This window comes from Abramis brama, assembly GCF_963993115.1.
Source record: "Abramis brama genome assembly, chromosome: 19".
In the NCBI taxonomy this organism is placed as follows: domain Eukaryota; kingdom Metazoa; phylum Chordata; class Actinopteri; order Cypriniformes; family Leuciscidae; genus Abramis; species Abramis brama.
In genome coordinates this window covers 32369964-32388110 of record NC_139981.1, presented here as the reverse complement: position 1 = coordinate 32388110, position 18147 = coordinate 32369964, and the positions used below count along the sequence as shown (strand labels likewise).

General features: G+C 39.4%; 1 protein-coding gene across 1 annotated transcript in view; it reads right to left on the bottom strand.

Moving 5' to 3' along the window:
* Positions 1–1985: 1985 nt before the first annotated feature.
* dst (dystonin) overlaps positions 1986–18147 on the bottom strand; it is a 201468-nt gene continuing 185306 nt past the window's right edge. The window contains exons 89-103 of the mRNA XM_084093588.1: positions 17891–18019; positions 17100–17243; positions 15968–16156; positions 15737–15866; positions 15273–15436; positions 14765–14927; positions 14537–14691; positions 14353–14427; positions 13410–13427; positions 9407–9524; positions 8483–8590; positions 7086–7276; positions 5674–5784; positions 4068–4191; positions 1986–3024 (exon numbers count right to left, since the gene is read on the bottom strand). Of these exons, the coding sequence (XP_083949714.1) occupies positions 2774–3024; positions 4068–4191; positions 5674–5784; positions 7086–7276; positions 8483–8590; positions 9407–9524; positions 13410–13427; positions 14353–14427; positions 14537–14691; positions 14765–14927; positions 15273–15436; positions 15737–15866; positions 15968–16156; positions 17100–17243; positions 17891–18019 (2070 nt within the window). The 3' untranslated portion in view covers positions 1986–2773. The remainder of the gene's footprint in view (positions 3025–4067; positions 4192–5673; positions 5785–7085; positions 7277–8482; positions 8591–9406; positions 9525–13409; positions 13428–14352; positions 14428–14536; positions 14692–14764; positions 14928–15272; positions 15437–15736; positions 15867–15967; positions 16157–17099; positions 17244–17890; positions 18020–18147) is intronic.

Sequence of the window (18147 nt, the reverse complement as noted above, 5' to 3'; positions counted from 1 at the left end):
GATTGACAATTAGCATCCAGTTTGGATGGTGGTCTGGTTCTGTTCTGTTGCTGCTCTGATTCATGCTAGACTGCATGGATGCACAGGGAGTTCTTGCCCATTTATCATATGTCCTGACAGAATGATGACTCTAGTAACTACTGAATCTTTTGAGGTTTTTGTAAGGTTTTGAATAGTAATTCCTTTTGATGGATTTGGTAACACTTGAGTCATTAGGCTACTAGTGGGTTACCATGATCTTAACTTTACAAGTAATTCTACATTATGCATTATTCACATTAATGAATTGGGATGCAGCTCGACTCTAAAAAGTAAAATTCCTAAAGTTTTCCATTGGCCTTGGGATGACCTAAAATCTCATCTTTATTTTTATTTTAATTTTTTTTAGATACAGTATGTGGTTCCTCCACATGAACACTGCCTTCTTTACCTTAATAAAACCATCCAACTTAATTTCCCTCGACATTTTCTCAACTGTTGTCATTTCTAAAATACTGTCTGCCTATTGACAAAGTCGTCCACAAAACCCACACCACTTTTTGTCCTGCTATGCACTTCCATCTGCTTTGGCTTGTCGAGCACATTCTGTCAAGCGACGCCAGTATTTATTTGTCTCCCAGGGTCCACTTGTGATGGATGTATCAGTTGACAGTCTTTAAAGATTCAACCCTTTTGAATTATCCTATTCAAGCCGCCAGCCACTCTGCCGGGATGCTCATGGCAATCGTTGTGGATCCTATCAGTTCATCCCCTAGGACTTGAGTAATCAACATCAGTCATAACCACCGGATGTGGCGAGAACATCTTTACTGTACTTGAGAAACAGCTGTTAATGCTTTCTGGGACATTGGTGACATAATTAGGCCAGCCTGTATTCACATAATGAATCACCATTTATAGCACTGTATCTTCTTTTGAACATGGATAGTTTCAGATGGAACATGGGCCTTGCCCTTGATGCATGTGTTGAGTCATTATGGGCCTCATTATCATTTTTGGAGGCTTTAGTGGTCCACTGCGAGCCTAAAACAAAGACTACTGCCAGTGAAGCCACTAACTTTGCCAACTTTACCAAATCCAGTGATTCACTCTTCCCTTAAGCACTCATTATACTGTATATCAACCCGGTGCCTTTCACTTCAGCTGTGGGAAATTGCAAAAGAAGCCAGCAAATCAGGAACTTTTTGCATAGCCACTCAAAATAGAATAGATTTCATCCATCTATCACTGGGTGAAAGAACTGATTATTCCAATTATACTAATTATTGAATCTCTGTCTTATCGTATTGCAGTAGCTGTCGTTTTATAAAAGCTACAAACCACTCAAAACCTTCTCTAACAGTGATTTAACCACAATTAGCCATTTGCCATGGTAAAAATCAAATTATTTATCAAATAAACTGTACAGTAAATAGTGGTAAAAATAAAGTAGATCTGACGGCTTCAAGAAAATAAATGGAGATAAAAATGCCATTCATGGCGGAAAAAGTTTAGTCTTTACTTTCGTTCCCAAGTTTATGATGCAACACACTGGATCCATGTGGAAACATGCACGTTATCATGACTTGAGAAGATCCTGTGGAGATAAATAACATATTTCTGAGAGAATATACATCTTGACAAGAATTAGCTGATCAAACGGCCAGTGATTGGTGCAGAACTAACTTTTTTTCCCTTCCGTCTGGTGTTGTGCAAGGCTTGGTTGTCCATATCCTATGTTGAGGATTAACACCACAGCAACACTGTCCTCACTTTAGCTCATCTGATTACACTCTGACATACTAACATTAATCTATCCAACATTAAAGGCCATCTGGCATCTACATCTGGTCCTATTCACCGGCACAGGGACTGCCAGAGGCTACAAGGCTGACATGGCATTTTATTCTCATAAAACATTTTTATTTTCTTCTTAAGACTTGTTAATCTCAGGCCTGTTCAGAAGTCAGATAGTTTGGGGTGAATGGAAACAAGCAAGTCTGTGATTGTTGTGTATATTGTTGAGCTTTCTGCAAGCATATTTATTACAAAAAGTTGAGTAATTTGCATCACTCAGGCAAAAAGAAACCATAGAATACACAGGCATGATTGCACTTAATGAATGTTTTTTAGTCAGAAAGTTGTAGTCACAGTTCGGTGGCACACAATCTGTGATTTGATGAAACGAACAATACAGCGGACGCTACAGACGAGTGTTTATAAGTTTAAAGGCCATGATCAGGATTAGTTGTAGTGTATGATTGCAGTGGTTACAGTTGGAATTATTGTATTGCCCTTTAAATGCATAACAGCAGCTTGTCATTGCACTTTAAATAGATGAATAAATAACTGTGGTGTCCTGGCAGAATACAGGGGCATATTATCACCAACAAGCATGTGCGCTTGAGGAAATGACTGTACATTCAGCTTCTCCCTCGACACGGACATGTGGAAAAGTGTTAGGTAGCCTAACAACATACAGTCTTCTTGTGTTCGCTGATCTTTCCCAGCGATCAAACAAAATATTAATGACGTTCACATAGAGTACAGGACAAATACACAAAGCCATTGCATTCCACACACACATACACACACACACACGCACTCCACATGAACTTCCTTTTTCACGTTCACAACAGAATAATTTACATCTCGCTACGCTTTTTAAAAATGAGAACACTTTGCAGTCTTTAGTGTGAATCTACGTGTGTCCAGTCTGGGTTTCGTGTGCGCTAACCAGTGCTGTCAGAACGGGGGCTTGTAACGTGACCCCTTCTGTGGACTGGACTCTTGACTATCTCTTGCTGGTCTTGGCCAGTTTGCTAGTAGGGGTGCTCCTCCTCTGGGGAGTTGGGATCTTGGAGGGCTTCCCCCCGTGTTGGCGAGAGGATGAGCGTGGCCGCCCTGAGTCTGTCACGTTCTCCGACACGTCCGAGCAAACTGACTGGATGTCCGAAATATCGAAGTCTGAGGCGTCGCTGCCGCGCCGACTGCTCCCTCGGCTTCCCGCTTTACTGCCAGGCCTGCTGGAGATCTTACTCAACCCTGAGGAGAAAGTTTAAAGCCAGTTACGGATCAGATGATACTGACATTAACACAACGGCTCATGGCTAAAGATGAGCTATTAAGATATAGATATTTCTATATGTTGATGAAATGAATAGTTGAATAATAGAACTGACAGATCAAAGGAACTCTACACTAGAGGTCTGCATTCCCACGGGACCCAATCCGATTTCTTGCGGCGCAGGATTAAATTTCCCAGTGAAAGACGTTAGCGGTAACACCTCGTAAACACCTCTGATTGGCCATTGTGTTCACGCGCTCATCAAATATGTCTGTGATTGGCTACAATGATCAGCGCTTCAAAAACATGTTGTCACCGAGCGCTTACACAGACACACTAGCAGGACTGGTTCGCTGATAGACTCCTGCTTGTGCTTTCAAACACTCACGCTTCTGTTTTTTTTAAAACACTCTCAAACGCTCCCGTTCATTGTAGCCAATCACAGTCATATCCGATGAGCGTGTAAACGCAATGGCCAATCAGAGGTGTTTATGATTCCACTCAACAGCGCTCAAACCGTCACATTTTTAGAATTTCAGTACCGACTTGGTACCGAAGTTGGTACTTTTGACAACACTACTTCAGATAGAACATCCAGCCTTTGTGCTTGGACTCTGAAGGAGAGATGTAGTCTACTGAAACCGTCATCAGTCAGCGACATTCTGTTCTCGCATGGATGTTTTTTTTTTTTAAAAGATTAAATTTTTAAGATTTTAAAATTATACTTGTTGACAGCATCACAATAAGACACAAATAACAATAAAATTCTTGTATAGCCAACATTTATATTTGTTATCCCCAATCACTCTCTCGTTTTCTTTAAATGTGAGATTAGTAGGATTTAGCGGTATCGGTCGGGTCGGGAAGAAAATCATTTTAAGCAGATAGTGTGTGAACCGTGCAAAAAACAGTCTGCGTTAACCTATCCTCTACACTCTCACAATAACATGACAAGGAAGTACAGTAAAACCAGATGGTCAATATCAACTTTTCTGAAGAGCAAAAGGTTTGTCCGCCTCACCCATGGCTTGACCTCTGGCCTTCATGACTGCAGCATTAATCAGGGTTCCATCCTCTCCCGACTGGAAGCCTTTTCCTGACAAATATCCTGGAAGACGAAGCTTGCTGCCCTGAATGGGGGTGTTCTGAAAGATGTCATGATTTAGAAACAAATGGGCCATTTAGAACAGGACAATGAGGATGTAGTTGGTAATTGACTGTTCGTTGACAGACAGAAGAGGTGTCTAAGACATCTATACCTAACATGCTGGCAATAAGGACTTTTGCACCAGAGGAACGTTTTCATAGTTCCTATAATTATTGCTGAAAGTACCCACTTTCTGGCGTGTTCACACCGCAGGGACTGGGAATGATTCTAGACTAAATTAGCTCCTAGAGTTAGCAACTATAGAGTTAGCATCCTAACTATAAAGTACTATATTAGCATCCACACCAACGCATGAGATCATTCTGTTTATTCTAAGCGTGCTGCAGTTTTGTTGTCTGTCACTTTACGTGCTCAAACTCTTTAGAGCAGGATTGATTCTGATTGGCTGTCAATGTTTTTATCGTCCATCAACTGGAAAAAAACAATTCTGAAAGTGATTCAAACGATATCGTCCCTCCGTGCCGTTATCATGAACTGCTATTCTTTTATATTTAGAATGATTTTTAGGACTAGATCTTTATGGTTATAGTCATCGTCCTTGGTGTGAACGGGCCTTTATTCTGCAATATTGCATGTTGTTCTTTCTCGTTCATAGTAATTTGAGTAACAAACACAGATGTGATCACGGCATCCTCCATCCTCCAGTTGTTTAAATGTCAGGTAGCTTACATCACTTCAGAGTTCCTACTGGCGGTGCGAATGCAACCAGGAAAATGTCCCTAGGGGAAATGTAGTTCTCGTGGAACCGTCCTGGAGGCAAGTTCCTAGAACTGAGTTCCTAGAACTACCTGGTGCAAAAGTCCCTAATAAAACTGCACTGAAAAACACAAAATCTACATTTGACATAACAGAAATCCTGACTGAAACATTTAACTGGACAGACGGTTTTAGGAGTGATTCCCGTATTACACAAACATACACATCACAATCATTAAGGGAATCACTTCTGAATTTGTTAATTCCAAAACTTTGCAGCGTGTACATTACATGGTCAGAATGATGGAATTAATGCATGAAAGACAAACAAAATTACAGTTTACTGCTTACACTGAATCAAATTCAGCCATACACACCAGGAGAAAGAGAGGAAACAGTTGAGAGCGAGTTCTGGATGTAGAAAAGATCTCACAAGCATCAAGTTTTAGTGGCAACAGTTAGAGAAGAAAGTTGTTTAGAAAAGGCCCAGTTTGTCTTTGTAGATCAAGCTGATTTAATTTAAGACAATCACACCATCCTCTTTGCGACAGATTTAAAGATCAGAATTAAGCAAACACATCCGCCTTAATAGCGGACCAGCAGAGTCCCTTCCATGCATCATCGCAAAGCCAGAAATAGAGACTGAACTCAATTACAAATCCACACAGGAAGTGATTAGATCAGTAACAGGGCAGAAACAGAGGTCAGGAGCAGGAGACGGAGGTTAGATGGGGGTTTGCCACTCATTTCTTTAGCACTATACCTCATTGGACGACCCTTGGCTGTCAAAGGAGTCAGATGATTTAAGAGGAGTAGCTGATTTGCTGTTTGTCAGCCAGGGTTTATCATAATTTCGGGTTAAATGTTGGGGAGTCTGTGAGAAACAATCGTGGATAAACCACATACAAAGGGTAGCAATAGAAAAAACAGAAAAGAAAGACAATACAGGAAACAATTATATTTCAACAAATGATGATGGGATAGTCAATGGCTCTGTTCCAAATCCTAGTGAGCTCCCTTTGTAGTGTTAGATCATAGATACAGATGTTTATGCTGCCTTTCCAAAATATTGTCTTTCGGACAAATTCTATATTTGATATCAACAATGAAGTGAGACAAATATCGATTCTAAACATAATTCATTCACTTCAGAAAAAAAAATTGATACAAATAGTCTAAACTGACTTTTTTTTTACAACATTTGTGTGTGTGCTATGTATTTAAGCTTATCAAAATACTAACACCAAACCAAAGGGCCTTTCAAGGAAAGTCAGTTCACTCGACAGAAGACCAAATGAAGAACGTTTATATGTCAACCAGCATATGCGATGGACATTGCTTATGCTCATCTTTGGTAGCTTCTTTGAAGGTGTCTTGGGTAAAACAACTCCATACTTAACGTAGCGTGTGCAAAAGACTGGAACCGGAAGCAATTTTACAGAATAGAGAAGTTTGATGTGCATAACCTGCATGCCATGCAAGACCTCTTATTTACTCCAGTAGGGAAATACCAAAATCTCAAAAACTTTAGCAATTGGCGATCGGCTTTTTTATTTAGAAGACAGGACTTGAGGCCCGCTCACACCAAGAATGATAACTATAAAGATAACTATATTAGCGTCCACACCAACGCATGATATCATTCTGTTTATTCTAAGCATGCTGCAGTTTTGTCGTCTGCCGCTTTAAATGCTTGAGCTCATTAAAGCAGGATGGATTCTGATTGGCTAGAAAAAATATTCTGAAAGTGATTCCAACGATATCGTTCCTCTGTGTCGTTATGATGGAATCTGCTATTCTTTTATATTAAGAATGATTTTTAGGACTATATATTTATGGTTATGGTTATCGTCCATGATGTGAATGGGCCTTTATTCTGCAATATTGCATGTTGTGCTTTCTCCTGTTCATAGTAATTTGAGTTAATCATCTTGGTATTTGACAAAACTCACTTGAAATCAACTGTGACTTTGATCAGTGTGCTATATATGTACTATGCACAGAGTTTTTTTTTTTTTTTTTCATTGTAGAGCGTTCCAAACCAATCACTAAGATTTGACAGCAAGGCAGCTCACTAGGTTTCGGAACCAAGCTTAATGATTGGCGACAGGAGAATGTGACAAAAACATGGAGCAGTTACGGATTTCTCTGCAACCCTATCAACGATAAGCATACCTTGGGTGTGTTGGCGCCAGATGGGTTGGGTTGTGCGGGGCAGCTGTGGCTTGAGTTGGATCTGTTAGGGGAGGGGCCTCTCGAGGAAGGCCGTGACCTTCGACCTCTGTAGCGGAAACTGGCCATCACCTGGGTGGTGCCTTCTGGGAGAATAAACTTCTCGCGCAGCTCCACGTTGGTTCTGCCCTTTGCTGGAGGAAGAACACACAGTGTTAGTGAGCAGAGAGGCATGACCACACCAAAACCTTCAGCGTGAGTTTAAAGAAACAAGCTCTTAACTTGAAATGAACTGAACATTTGGGGTTCAGTCCAACTTAAGGTACAGCATATGTACACTCTTAAAAATGAAAGGTTCCAAAAGGATGTTTTGGCATTGATGCTATAGAAGAGCTTTTTTGGTTCCCCAAATAACCTTTTTCCTTTAAAGAACCATTTTTTCTTAGTGTGAAGAACATTTAAAAAATCTGAAGAACTTTTTCCACTATAAAGAACCTTTTGTGCAATGGAAAGATTCCACTGATGTTGAAGGTTCCTCATAGAACCGTAGATGCCAATAAAGAGCCTTCATTTTTAAGAGTGTATCGTCGATTAAATGTAGTCGTATTGTCAATTTAGTAAAAAAAATATATATAATTTGATCTGTAAAATTCATAAATAAATCAATTTAATCACCCTATCATAATTACTGTGAACAAATTTTGGTCTGTTTGACATATTCAAGTCAAAATGATTATTATTATTTGTAATCAACAATCAGCAAGCCATATGTTGTTCATAGAGCTCTAAATCAACTTTACTTTAACTGAACTTTAACTTTTTCAAGTTTCAGGAACTTATTTCTGAAAGGTTCTGGTCTTAGTTGAAGGTCTTATGAAGGAATCATTGACCGGGTTGGGGACTGATGAGCACTCACTCAAATGAGCAAAACACACTTCAGAGTTTTGCACTTTGGTTTGATGTAGGGAATGACTTGCATGCATTTCACATCACTGGCAAAATAATAATAATAATGATAAAAAGATGATGAAAAACATTGATGCTGCATATAAATATATTATTGTATAGTAGAATAGGATTAAGTAGTAGACAATGCATTTTAGAAAAACTTAAAGTTAAAGTTTATCGTGTATTTTTCACTTCAATGTGATGAGTTATTCATATCTTGCATAGATGAGATTGTCAAGCAAGTTTTACAGCACTGAAACAGAGCTACAGGAAACACATGCAGAGAAAGCGAGAGAGGACACATGACGCAAGACAAAACCTCATGCTAAACAGTCCCAGGCAGCACAATGGAAAGGGAAGCGTGAGATTAATGTTAATGAGAATTCCATTCAGGGATCACTGCAGCACACACACACACACACACACACACACACACAGGGATGCACACATACCACTGGGATTGAGCAAGGAGAGAAAGTGTGAGAGTTGCCAACCTATAGGAGACTGAGTAATTGAAGAATTTGATTCCGAGCGCAACATTTTACTCCCGTGGTGGTGAACTAGAAGAAACGATAATAGGGTTCACTAACAAAGCAGCAGGAAAAGGGAAATTCTGAAAGAAAAGCTTCATGGGAAGAAACCGGCAAGCTTTAAGAATCTCAGAAACAGCCAATCAGAGTGCAGGAAGAAAAGATTCAGCCACAACAAATTATTACAGCTTACATAAGAATGTCCATCAGCATGTTCTCTTTGTAAACATTAAAATTCTTTAATTATTTGACACTAAACTCTGGATTTACTATGCATACCCAGACAGCAACATAGTGTCGGCCCAGATCCGGCCCAGATCCGGTACGCGTTGACTCCACATGCACCAGATGTGGCCAGGATCTGGGCCGACACTATGTTGCTGTCTGTAGGTTCTGTTCCAAAACCTAGTGAGCTGCAATGCTTTCTACTGTCTACACTGGCAGGTGTCTTGACTGAAATAAACCTCACAAGTGACCCAATAGTCCATTTATGAATAAGACTGAACTATTTTTTATCTTTTATACTTTTTTGTAGCTTGTCGCAATGCTATATTGGATTGCCTTTTCCATGAAGGACGTGATTCTACTTTTGAATTCGGTTAAAACAAGGTATCTTGGCAGTAATGATAATGAAACTGCCTTCACATTGGGAATGCGTCTATGATGTGTTAAAATGCTGCACACACACATAGGAAACTCAACTAGGTTTTGGAACAGAACTGTTGGAGCAAAACACTTTACAAATAAGTTGAAGAATTTAGTTATTGAAGATGTCAATGCAATTAAATCACCCGCCTGAACACCATGGGCTAAAGTTGAGTACAACATAAACTGGGTGGACGTTACCTCTGCACGGGTCATTTTTCACCAGGAACTCATCCAGGGCCATCCAACCCCCACCGACCCGCACCATCACCGTACTGCGCAGGATCCGCACCAGCCGGAGCTGCTGGGAATCTCCAAACTGGACACGGACAGAGAGCACAGTCATTCCTCCGTGATACGGTCATGTTTATCAGTGGCACACACACAGCAGAGCAACATCAGAAACCTCAGCACTGTAACGCCGCTTTCAAAGTAGCAAAAGATAGCCATCAAATGTGTGGTGGAAGTAGCGAGTCAAATGTCAACATTGTCACAGTCCAGTTAGACTATACTTCTGTTCTGTTTATCGCCTAGTTTCCTTTGTTGCCATGCTGAGCCATTTGATTAAGATAAAACAATTTTTGATTGAGACACAACATTGGTTTCATTCCAGAAGATGTGAAATGAATGGTCAATCCAACTGGTTTCATTTGTGGCTTTGTGCTAATTTAAGACTGATCATGAAAGAATATTGAGTGTGGCGGTGCAGTTCACTGTATGTCATTAAAGGTGCACAAAGTCAGTCTTACTTTGTTTTGCTAGCTGATACTATGGTAGTTCTAGACCATATACTGCCACCTGCGGGCGTGGAGGAAGCATGATGCAAAAGTACAAGATTTCCATAATAATCACTATTATAGACATACTTGATTTGCAGGTACAGTATATTTGTCACCTGTGATTAATTTATTCTACATTCAAAAGTGTACTGTCTTTATTTTGTAATTGTGTGTGTGTATATATATATATATATATATATATATATATATATATATATATATATATATATATATATTGTTTATTTTAAAATAAAGGGGGTATTACTGATCTTATACTGAGTCTTCATCTCATATGAGCAATGTTGGGTAAGTTACTCTAAAAAAGTAATTAATTACTAGCTACTAATTACATATTCAACAGTGTAATTAGATTGCTGTACTAATTACTCTCTCTAGAAAGTACTGCATTACAACACTAATTACTGTCCCATATCAACCTCGACCAGTTAAACAATACAAGGATAGACATGAAACGCTCTTTTAATTCTTTCAGATAAATAAAATAAAATTGCATAAATTATTCTTGAACTGAACAAAGTATTTAAAGGGAGAAATTTACATTAAAAATACATAAATTTTTACATTAGACGTTAAAGTTTGATGTTAAATCCACTATTGTTTTATATTTTATTTGTCCCATAGTCTAAACAGTATTTAATTAAATTACATCAGAAGTAACTGTAATTAAATTACAGAAAATTAAGAGTAATCCCTTACTTTACATTTTCAAGAGAAAAGTAATTAAATTACAGTAATTAATTACTTAACAACGAGTTGCACCCAACACAGCATGCGAGTGAAGATCATGTTAAACGTTTGTCAGACATATTGTCAATTTCTTTCTGTCTGAAACTTTACTATGATATAAAAAGTTACTTAGTGCACATTTAAGACAAGGTAGACAGTACAGTGATCAGTGTGTCCACTAGGGGGTGCTACAAGTGCACTCTACACCTCTGGCCGAGGATCTGTTTTCAGACAAATAAGGGCACTGGAGCGTAGGGAACACTAAGGTATAACTGAATCCTACATGCCAGAGATAGGAGCTAAAGAAACATCAAGCCAAATCATTTAATTGCAAATGATTGTTGCCAGTTGGATTTGGCCAAGGCATACAGATTTCACAGCACAGAAAATTATGGCCTCATGCTTTCTGTTGAAGAAAAAAAAGAAAGAAACCATACCATATGAGAACTTTTTTCACAAACCAACAATACATACAGAAGTTGCACTGTCTAGAACTACAAACTAACATTCTCATAGAGGATGCGTGTTTACACTGATGCTCGACTCCAACGACACACAATATGGAGTAATGGCTGAAATCGACTCTCTGAGACTCGACATGACCAACACATGATGGCGACCAGCTGAGCATCTCTCTGGCCTGAAAGCCCGCGATTCTTTAAGTGATACCCAGAATGAATCGATACCATTGGTGAATTTGGTGATTGGGAAGGAGAAGATGAATTTTGAAGCATGATCAAGAGAAATAATCAAGAGAATCACAACAAACGGCTTTAAGAATGACCATTTACCAGGATACAGCTTTCCAAAACCGCAACGTGTAGATGGGGGGTTAGATTTTGATTGTCCCTGTTTGTTATAGTCTCGTCGGCGATTAAGGGATCATGTAAGCAGTGAACGAGACCAAACTGTCAAAAGAATGGTTTCAGTTGATGTGATATAAAGTTCTCAATACAAAGGAAGAAAAACATGAGGGTTTGCATGGCCTGCCCGATAAAGCCCTTCACCAGCTAAGAGTCACGTATCTTCCCAAAACACCGCCCTGAGAAAGCATGTAGCTCATGATTTTATGTGATTTATGTAGGGAAAACCATGCATCTTTGAGCTCAACATTTTTCCTGAAGCTTTGGCTTGTTTGAACATCAGCCACAAAATGTGGTTAAAAGAAAAAGAGCAAGTTCACTGGCGTTGAGTGAAGCTCCTGTAAAGCAGAACTAAAATAAGGGAATTTGGCAGGTAGCAGAAGGCAAGCAAACTGTGTTGTGTTGCAAAGCTCTTGCAAATAATAATAAAAAGCAGAATGCAGCGCTGCGGGGAGAAATGCATTTCAACTCAAAAGCAGATAGGTGATAGTTGACTATAAACTGTCTTGGGTGTTTTTAGAACGGTCAACATGAAACAACATTAGCAACCATTTCCTTTCTGTATTAACTACTGGCATGATTTTAAAATGACTGCACTACCTATACAGTAACCTAAACAATAAGGCCTGAATATGCTAATAAACGCACACCTGTGACCACACGTTCTGTTTCAATGTGCCAAGTTTCTACAGCATGTTCACTGTAAACTATCAACAGCTGCAATTATTAATTTAATTTATCATATTGTTATTGGTCTTATCCATGCAATGCAAAAATCACTGTTATCGAAGGACCTCTCATGGCGTATCGCTTTATTTGCTTTGAAAAAGGTTTGGTTATACATTTTAATTTTAAAGGGGTTGTTCACCCAAAAATGAAAATTCTGTCATCAATTACTCGCCCTCATGTCGTTCCAAAGCCGTAAGACTTCATCTCCGAAACACACATGAAGATATTTGAATGAAATCTGAGAGATTTCTGTCCCTCCATTGGCAGTCTATGCAACTACCACTTTGATGCTTCAAAAAGTTCATCAGAAATCTCTCAGATTTCATTAAAATATCTTCATTTTTGTTCCAAAGATAAACTAAAGTCTTACGGGTTTGGAACGACATGAGGGTGGGTAATTGATGACAATTTTTTTCCGTTTTTGGGTGAACTAAAAGGTGTTTACTTATACCCTTTAAGGTGTTACTGTTATAATACATTTTAATCACTGAGATATATCAATTAACTACATGTACTTACTACATGGTTATGGTTTGTTTTTAAGGGTTAGTTGCTTGCAATTATGCATAATCTACTATTACTATGGTACTGCAAGTACATGTAAGATGTATAACGGGGACATTGTGTTTTTTGAATTACACTCAAATTACACTTGAAACTATTCCCAAACATTTCTGCTTGCTTAACTTGCTTTTCTGCTTGCTTAAATTAATCTGTCTAACAATTGCTCAATGCACTATTTCACAACACAAAGGACATTAAGGACATTTCTGAACTAGACACCATTTTTGGTGTCATTTATTATCAGGGAAGTAGATGTTTTCACACACTATTTATAGCTTAACTTGCACTGGTTACTTTCCCATTCCACTGTGCCTGAATCCCAGTGGAGATTTGCACACAGCCACGTCTCAAACTATATGGCTGGCTTTGGGGAGAGGGTTGAAAACTAGCTTAAATGTGCTTATCCGCTTGTGAGTTTAAGACAGCCTTAAATATTAGGGATTCAAAGACACACTGACAGTGAATCAGATAAAACAAAAAGGGCAGCACAGCAAATCTTTAAAAAGCTCTATGCATGTATACCTGGTTTCCAAGGTAGAACTGATGTGGAGAAAAAAACAATGAAAAGACAAACATTAGTAAATATCAGTTCACTCAACAATGAATTCTTTTGAAATCAAAAGAAGAAAAAAAAAAATCCAAAAAAGGTTCTATCCAGCTTGTCCCCAGAGTGGCACAGTTACAGGCTTCTAGCCAGTCAGAAGAACTACGTTTTTATGAACACCTTTATTATTCCCTCAGATTATGGGCAGTGATAGAACGGTATGAGATCTGTTTATTAGGAGTGTCGGAGAGAAGTGGACCGGGGTAAAACCCTCACACTTGATAGACTGAGAAATGCAATGGCACGTAAAAATGTCATGAAGTCATTCTCTTTGGCATCAACAGCGTCGGGGCAAAGAGGTTTGTCTTGGGGACTAGTTTAACGCGGGCCTGAGGAACACTGCCAACTTTCCAGACTTCATGTTTCCATCTTGTCCTCAAAACATTCCTTATATCTGATTTGATTTATTGGTTTATTTATATCGGCTTTCATACAAGGAATAGGCCTTTTCATTTGGATACAGACAATGTACGACTGAGCTTTACTATATTGTTTACATCCAATTATGTATTTACTACCAGATAAACAACATATTGTCTAATAAGAGCAGGATTTTTTCTAGCATTGAGGTAACTGCTGTTTTGACATCTAGTTTTTTACGAAAACTAGATCACTTTGTTGTAAAATGATAGTTAAGTTAATTAGCATTTAATATATTTCATTCACCAACTTATTTTCACAACCATAGTCCAGTGATGGTTTTGGGGGTCTTGTGAATTTTATTTTGAAAATCTAACTTCACTGACACAATGAACAGGTTTCTACATTTGTATTGGCCTAGGGTTCCATACTGAATCGAGTTTCATAAATATAAAGCTTTTTCTTGACTCATCTCCAAAGCATGAAAAACCTGTCACTTACCCGATATTTGTTGGCGCCAATCTGCTCTACTTGGAACCGTTTAGGACACTTGCACTTTGCAACTTGGCGAGTCACCTAAACACATGAAGTCATAAATCAGAGTGAAAACGACTTCATGAAAGGTCATCTGTAACACTTCCAGTTACTAGGTGGAGTTTCCAGAAAGTAAGCTGGTAATGTTTACCTCATCTTCAATTTTGTCAGCATCGGTTAAGGGTTTGTAAGCGTCTTTGTTGGGATGTAAAGCAGCCACAAACTCATAGTAGTCGATGTAACCATCGCCGTCCCGATCAAAGATGTCAGCCACGGCGCTCATCTCCAGACGACTGGTGGGAAACTCTACAGGACCAGAGAAGATTGAGAGTATAGCCTGAAAGACTTGAAGAAGACACTGTTTGAAGTCTTTCCTTACTTGAGGACAGGATGCCATCGATGAATTCCTGCCTTGTGACTTTGCCATCCTGGTCTTTATCAATACGACGGAAGAAATCCATGACGCGTGATTTCTTGTGGTTCATCCAGCGCATGTAGCGTTTCCTCCATACGTCGAAGTCAAAGTTGGCAAACTCTTTCAGCTTAGAGCAGAAGATTGACACATAACAGTTACTCAGGGAATCTGCAGGTTTTTTAATACAATATATATATAATTGTTTGGATTTTTACAATTGCACATTAGTTTCTTACAGCAGTTACCCTGGTAAACCCTGTATACAACGCAGCTGTGCTGAAATGTGACGAGTTTGCAGACATGATAAAGACACCTTAATGTAAACATTGTCATAATTCATCAAGGCCGCATCACCATTCCTGTTTTCTGTCCACAAATTTAAGTCAGATTTAAGAGTAAGGACCCGCAGGGACCCCGATGACTACATTTAATATGGCACAGATCTGAGGTCAGGTGTGCATGTCCGACTGACCTCCTCTAGTCTGTCCAGAGCATCGTTGAGCTTCCTTCTCCTGTCCAGAGCCAGAAGCCACACCTGCTGCCACTTACTAACCAGCAGGTTCACTCTGGGGTTCTTCGTCTCGATTTGTGCCTGTGATGCTGCGGCGTACATGGTTTGTGTAGGAGATCTCTTTCCTGATGACCAAAAACAAAGGACTTAAACAAACAATCCTGAGAGAGAATGTGATTTTGACACAGCCTAGGTCTTTGTATTAACAAACCCTATCCCAAACTCTTAACACAACTTCAACCCTTACCCCAACACTGACCCCTCAACCTAAATATCAAACCCTGCTCAAATCATGCTAAAACAATAGTATTGTTCAGGGAAGGCCAGCTAAGCTGCATGTACACTCATAGTAATGAGTATTGAGAAGATCATGTGATGCCAAATTGAATTGAAACACTGGACTCAGCTTTGCTGCTGGTACTCACTGACTGTTCGTCCTTTGTGTAGAACTGGGATTTGAGACTGAACCGGAGGGTCTGCTGTGGGTTTTCTCTTATGAGTTTTGGTGATTTTGTCCACATCCGGCTGTTTTCTGGTCATCTCTTCCATGAATGTCTTGTACACAGCAAAGACACAAACAGTTTGTTTCTACAATACACACTAATAAACCGTTGACTTTTTATGTAATTACGTTATACCGAGGCTCTGGATGGTACCTGGTGCTCAGCAATGAGTGACTTGACTTGCTCTAACTCCTGAGGAAGAGGTTCCTTGTCTTTCTCTCCGAGTGTGGTCTCGGCCCATTGGAGCCAGTTCAGGAGGTTCTCCAGCAGTTCTTGAGTGGCCAGCAGGTCGGCCAGAGCGCTGGAGAGTCTCTGCTGGTGCTGTCGAGCCCAGGCTGTCACCTGACATGGACACGGAGATCTGATAAGCCTACGCACACTGTAGACAGTGTCAGGCCCTGTTTATACATAGTATTAACCCTCTATGGTATGCATTATGTTCTAACCATGAAATATTTTTTCAAATAAGTTTTAATTACATGAAATAGCTTAAAGGGGGGGGGGGGGATACTTAGGGCAACGCTGTACCACAATGGAAAATGGTCAAAAATGTATTTTTTTCTATACAATTATGATTTTTTTTCTTTTTTCTTTTTTTTCTTTTAGAAATTCATAAATTGATATACTTGGAACTCATGCAAACCAAAAATAAGTAGATCTTTATCATTCCCAATCATTAGGCTAACTCATCCTCACTCTCATCACATGGAAGAGCTAAGTCTGCACTCTTCCTATTGCTCTTTCCGTAAAATATTGCTGTATTAAATTTCTGAAATATAGAAAAATATCTAATTTACTTATCAAAGATGCTGCAAAAAAATCCCCCTTGAGAAGAGATGTTTAGAAATGAGTTTAATAGAGCAATTTCTGGAGCACTTCAACAGGTGTCTTCGTGTGAGGGTGACAGTGGGAAAGATAGTTTTGGAGGGACATTTAAATGTCATGTGACTTAAAAACAGCACATTATTGGCTACCTTATTCCCATAAAGCAATATATAGTATTTTTTTCTGAATAAGAAGGAAATTAGTAGAAATTAATTGTTGCCATATGGCAACGCCATACCATAAAGGGTTAAGATGGGCTTTGGTGGATCGGATCACAAGTGGACGACAGGTGTAAATACAGGTGTAAACAGGGTCTAAAACGTTTTGAGCTTATCCACTTTCAACCACTTCCAGAGGTAGTGGAAAACGCTTTCGACCAGATTGCTTTCATAGAGTAAATGCTCATGTGGACGAATGTGTTCTCATCAAATGTATCTGAAACTAGTAGAACTAGACCGACCTCCTCAAACCGCGCTTTAATGATGGTGTTCCAGTGTTTGATGGTGGTGATGGAGTCTGGGTGGCAGATGGACAGGATTGCCTCTCCCATGCTGGTGGCTTTATTCAGGCCCAGTCTCTTCTCCTCCAGATTCTTCATAAAGTCCTGCATGTGTCAAAAGTTATTCCATTAGTAAGTGGTCATGGTTACACAAAGAGAAGCCCTTCACCACCACTATTGCTTCACAATCTGAGGACATGAATAATTCCTCAGGACGAATGTTGGGCGTAGTTCTCAGTTCAACCATCAAGCACTGTTCATTAGTAACTGAACTAAACCCCATCAACCCCCCAGGATGTTTGCTTCCTCGAACTGTGGACGTGAATTATGTCTCGGGGAACTATTTTCGATTGTGAATATGAGATCACGCTACAAGGAAACAGGGGTTGAACTCTTTCCTGGCAAGCAGAAGTTAATAAAGATTTGAAGCCATGTATGGCTTTTGTTACTCAGTTGGACATGGAGAGAGACTGTCAAAATGAACCTGGCTTCACATTATTAGAGCTAATAAAATAAGAATGTCAAAGTTGTGGAAAACACAGACACACGTTCTGTCTTGGAAAGATTCTGATCCCTCTGGCAAACGCTTGCATTGAAACTCAATGCTGTAATGCAGAACAGATAAAAGTGCATTTTTTGTGTATTCTGTTGCCAGCAAATGCTGATATCCTACTGTCATTGAGGTTCTTGAAAGGTAAACATCACCCTGATTAAATTGGCTCACGTGAATTGTCCGGTTGTGGGAAACTTGCCTTGTGCTGTTCGATGAGCGCGCGGAGGGCTTCTTCATCGTCAGGCAGCGCACCGTGAAACCGAAGACTCTGCTCCGCTTCTGCGAGCCACTCCAGTAAAATATGAACGGTGGAGTGAAACTCCTCAGCCTGAGGAACACAGTGTGCATTCATAAAGAGCAGATTCTAGGTGCCAATATTTATTGTTTAAAAATCATTTATTACTTTTTATTTATTTGTTTTAAAGATTCTTTTGGTAACTCTTCAGTTTAGGGTCC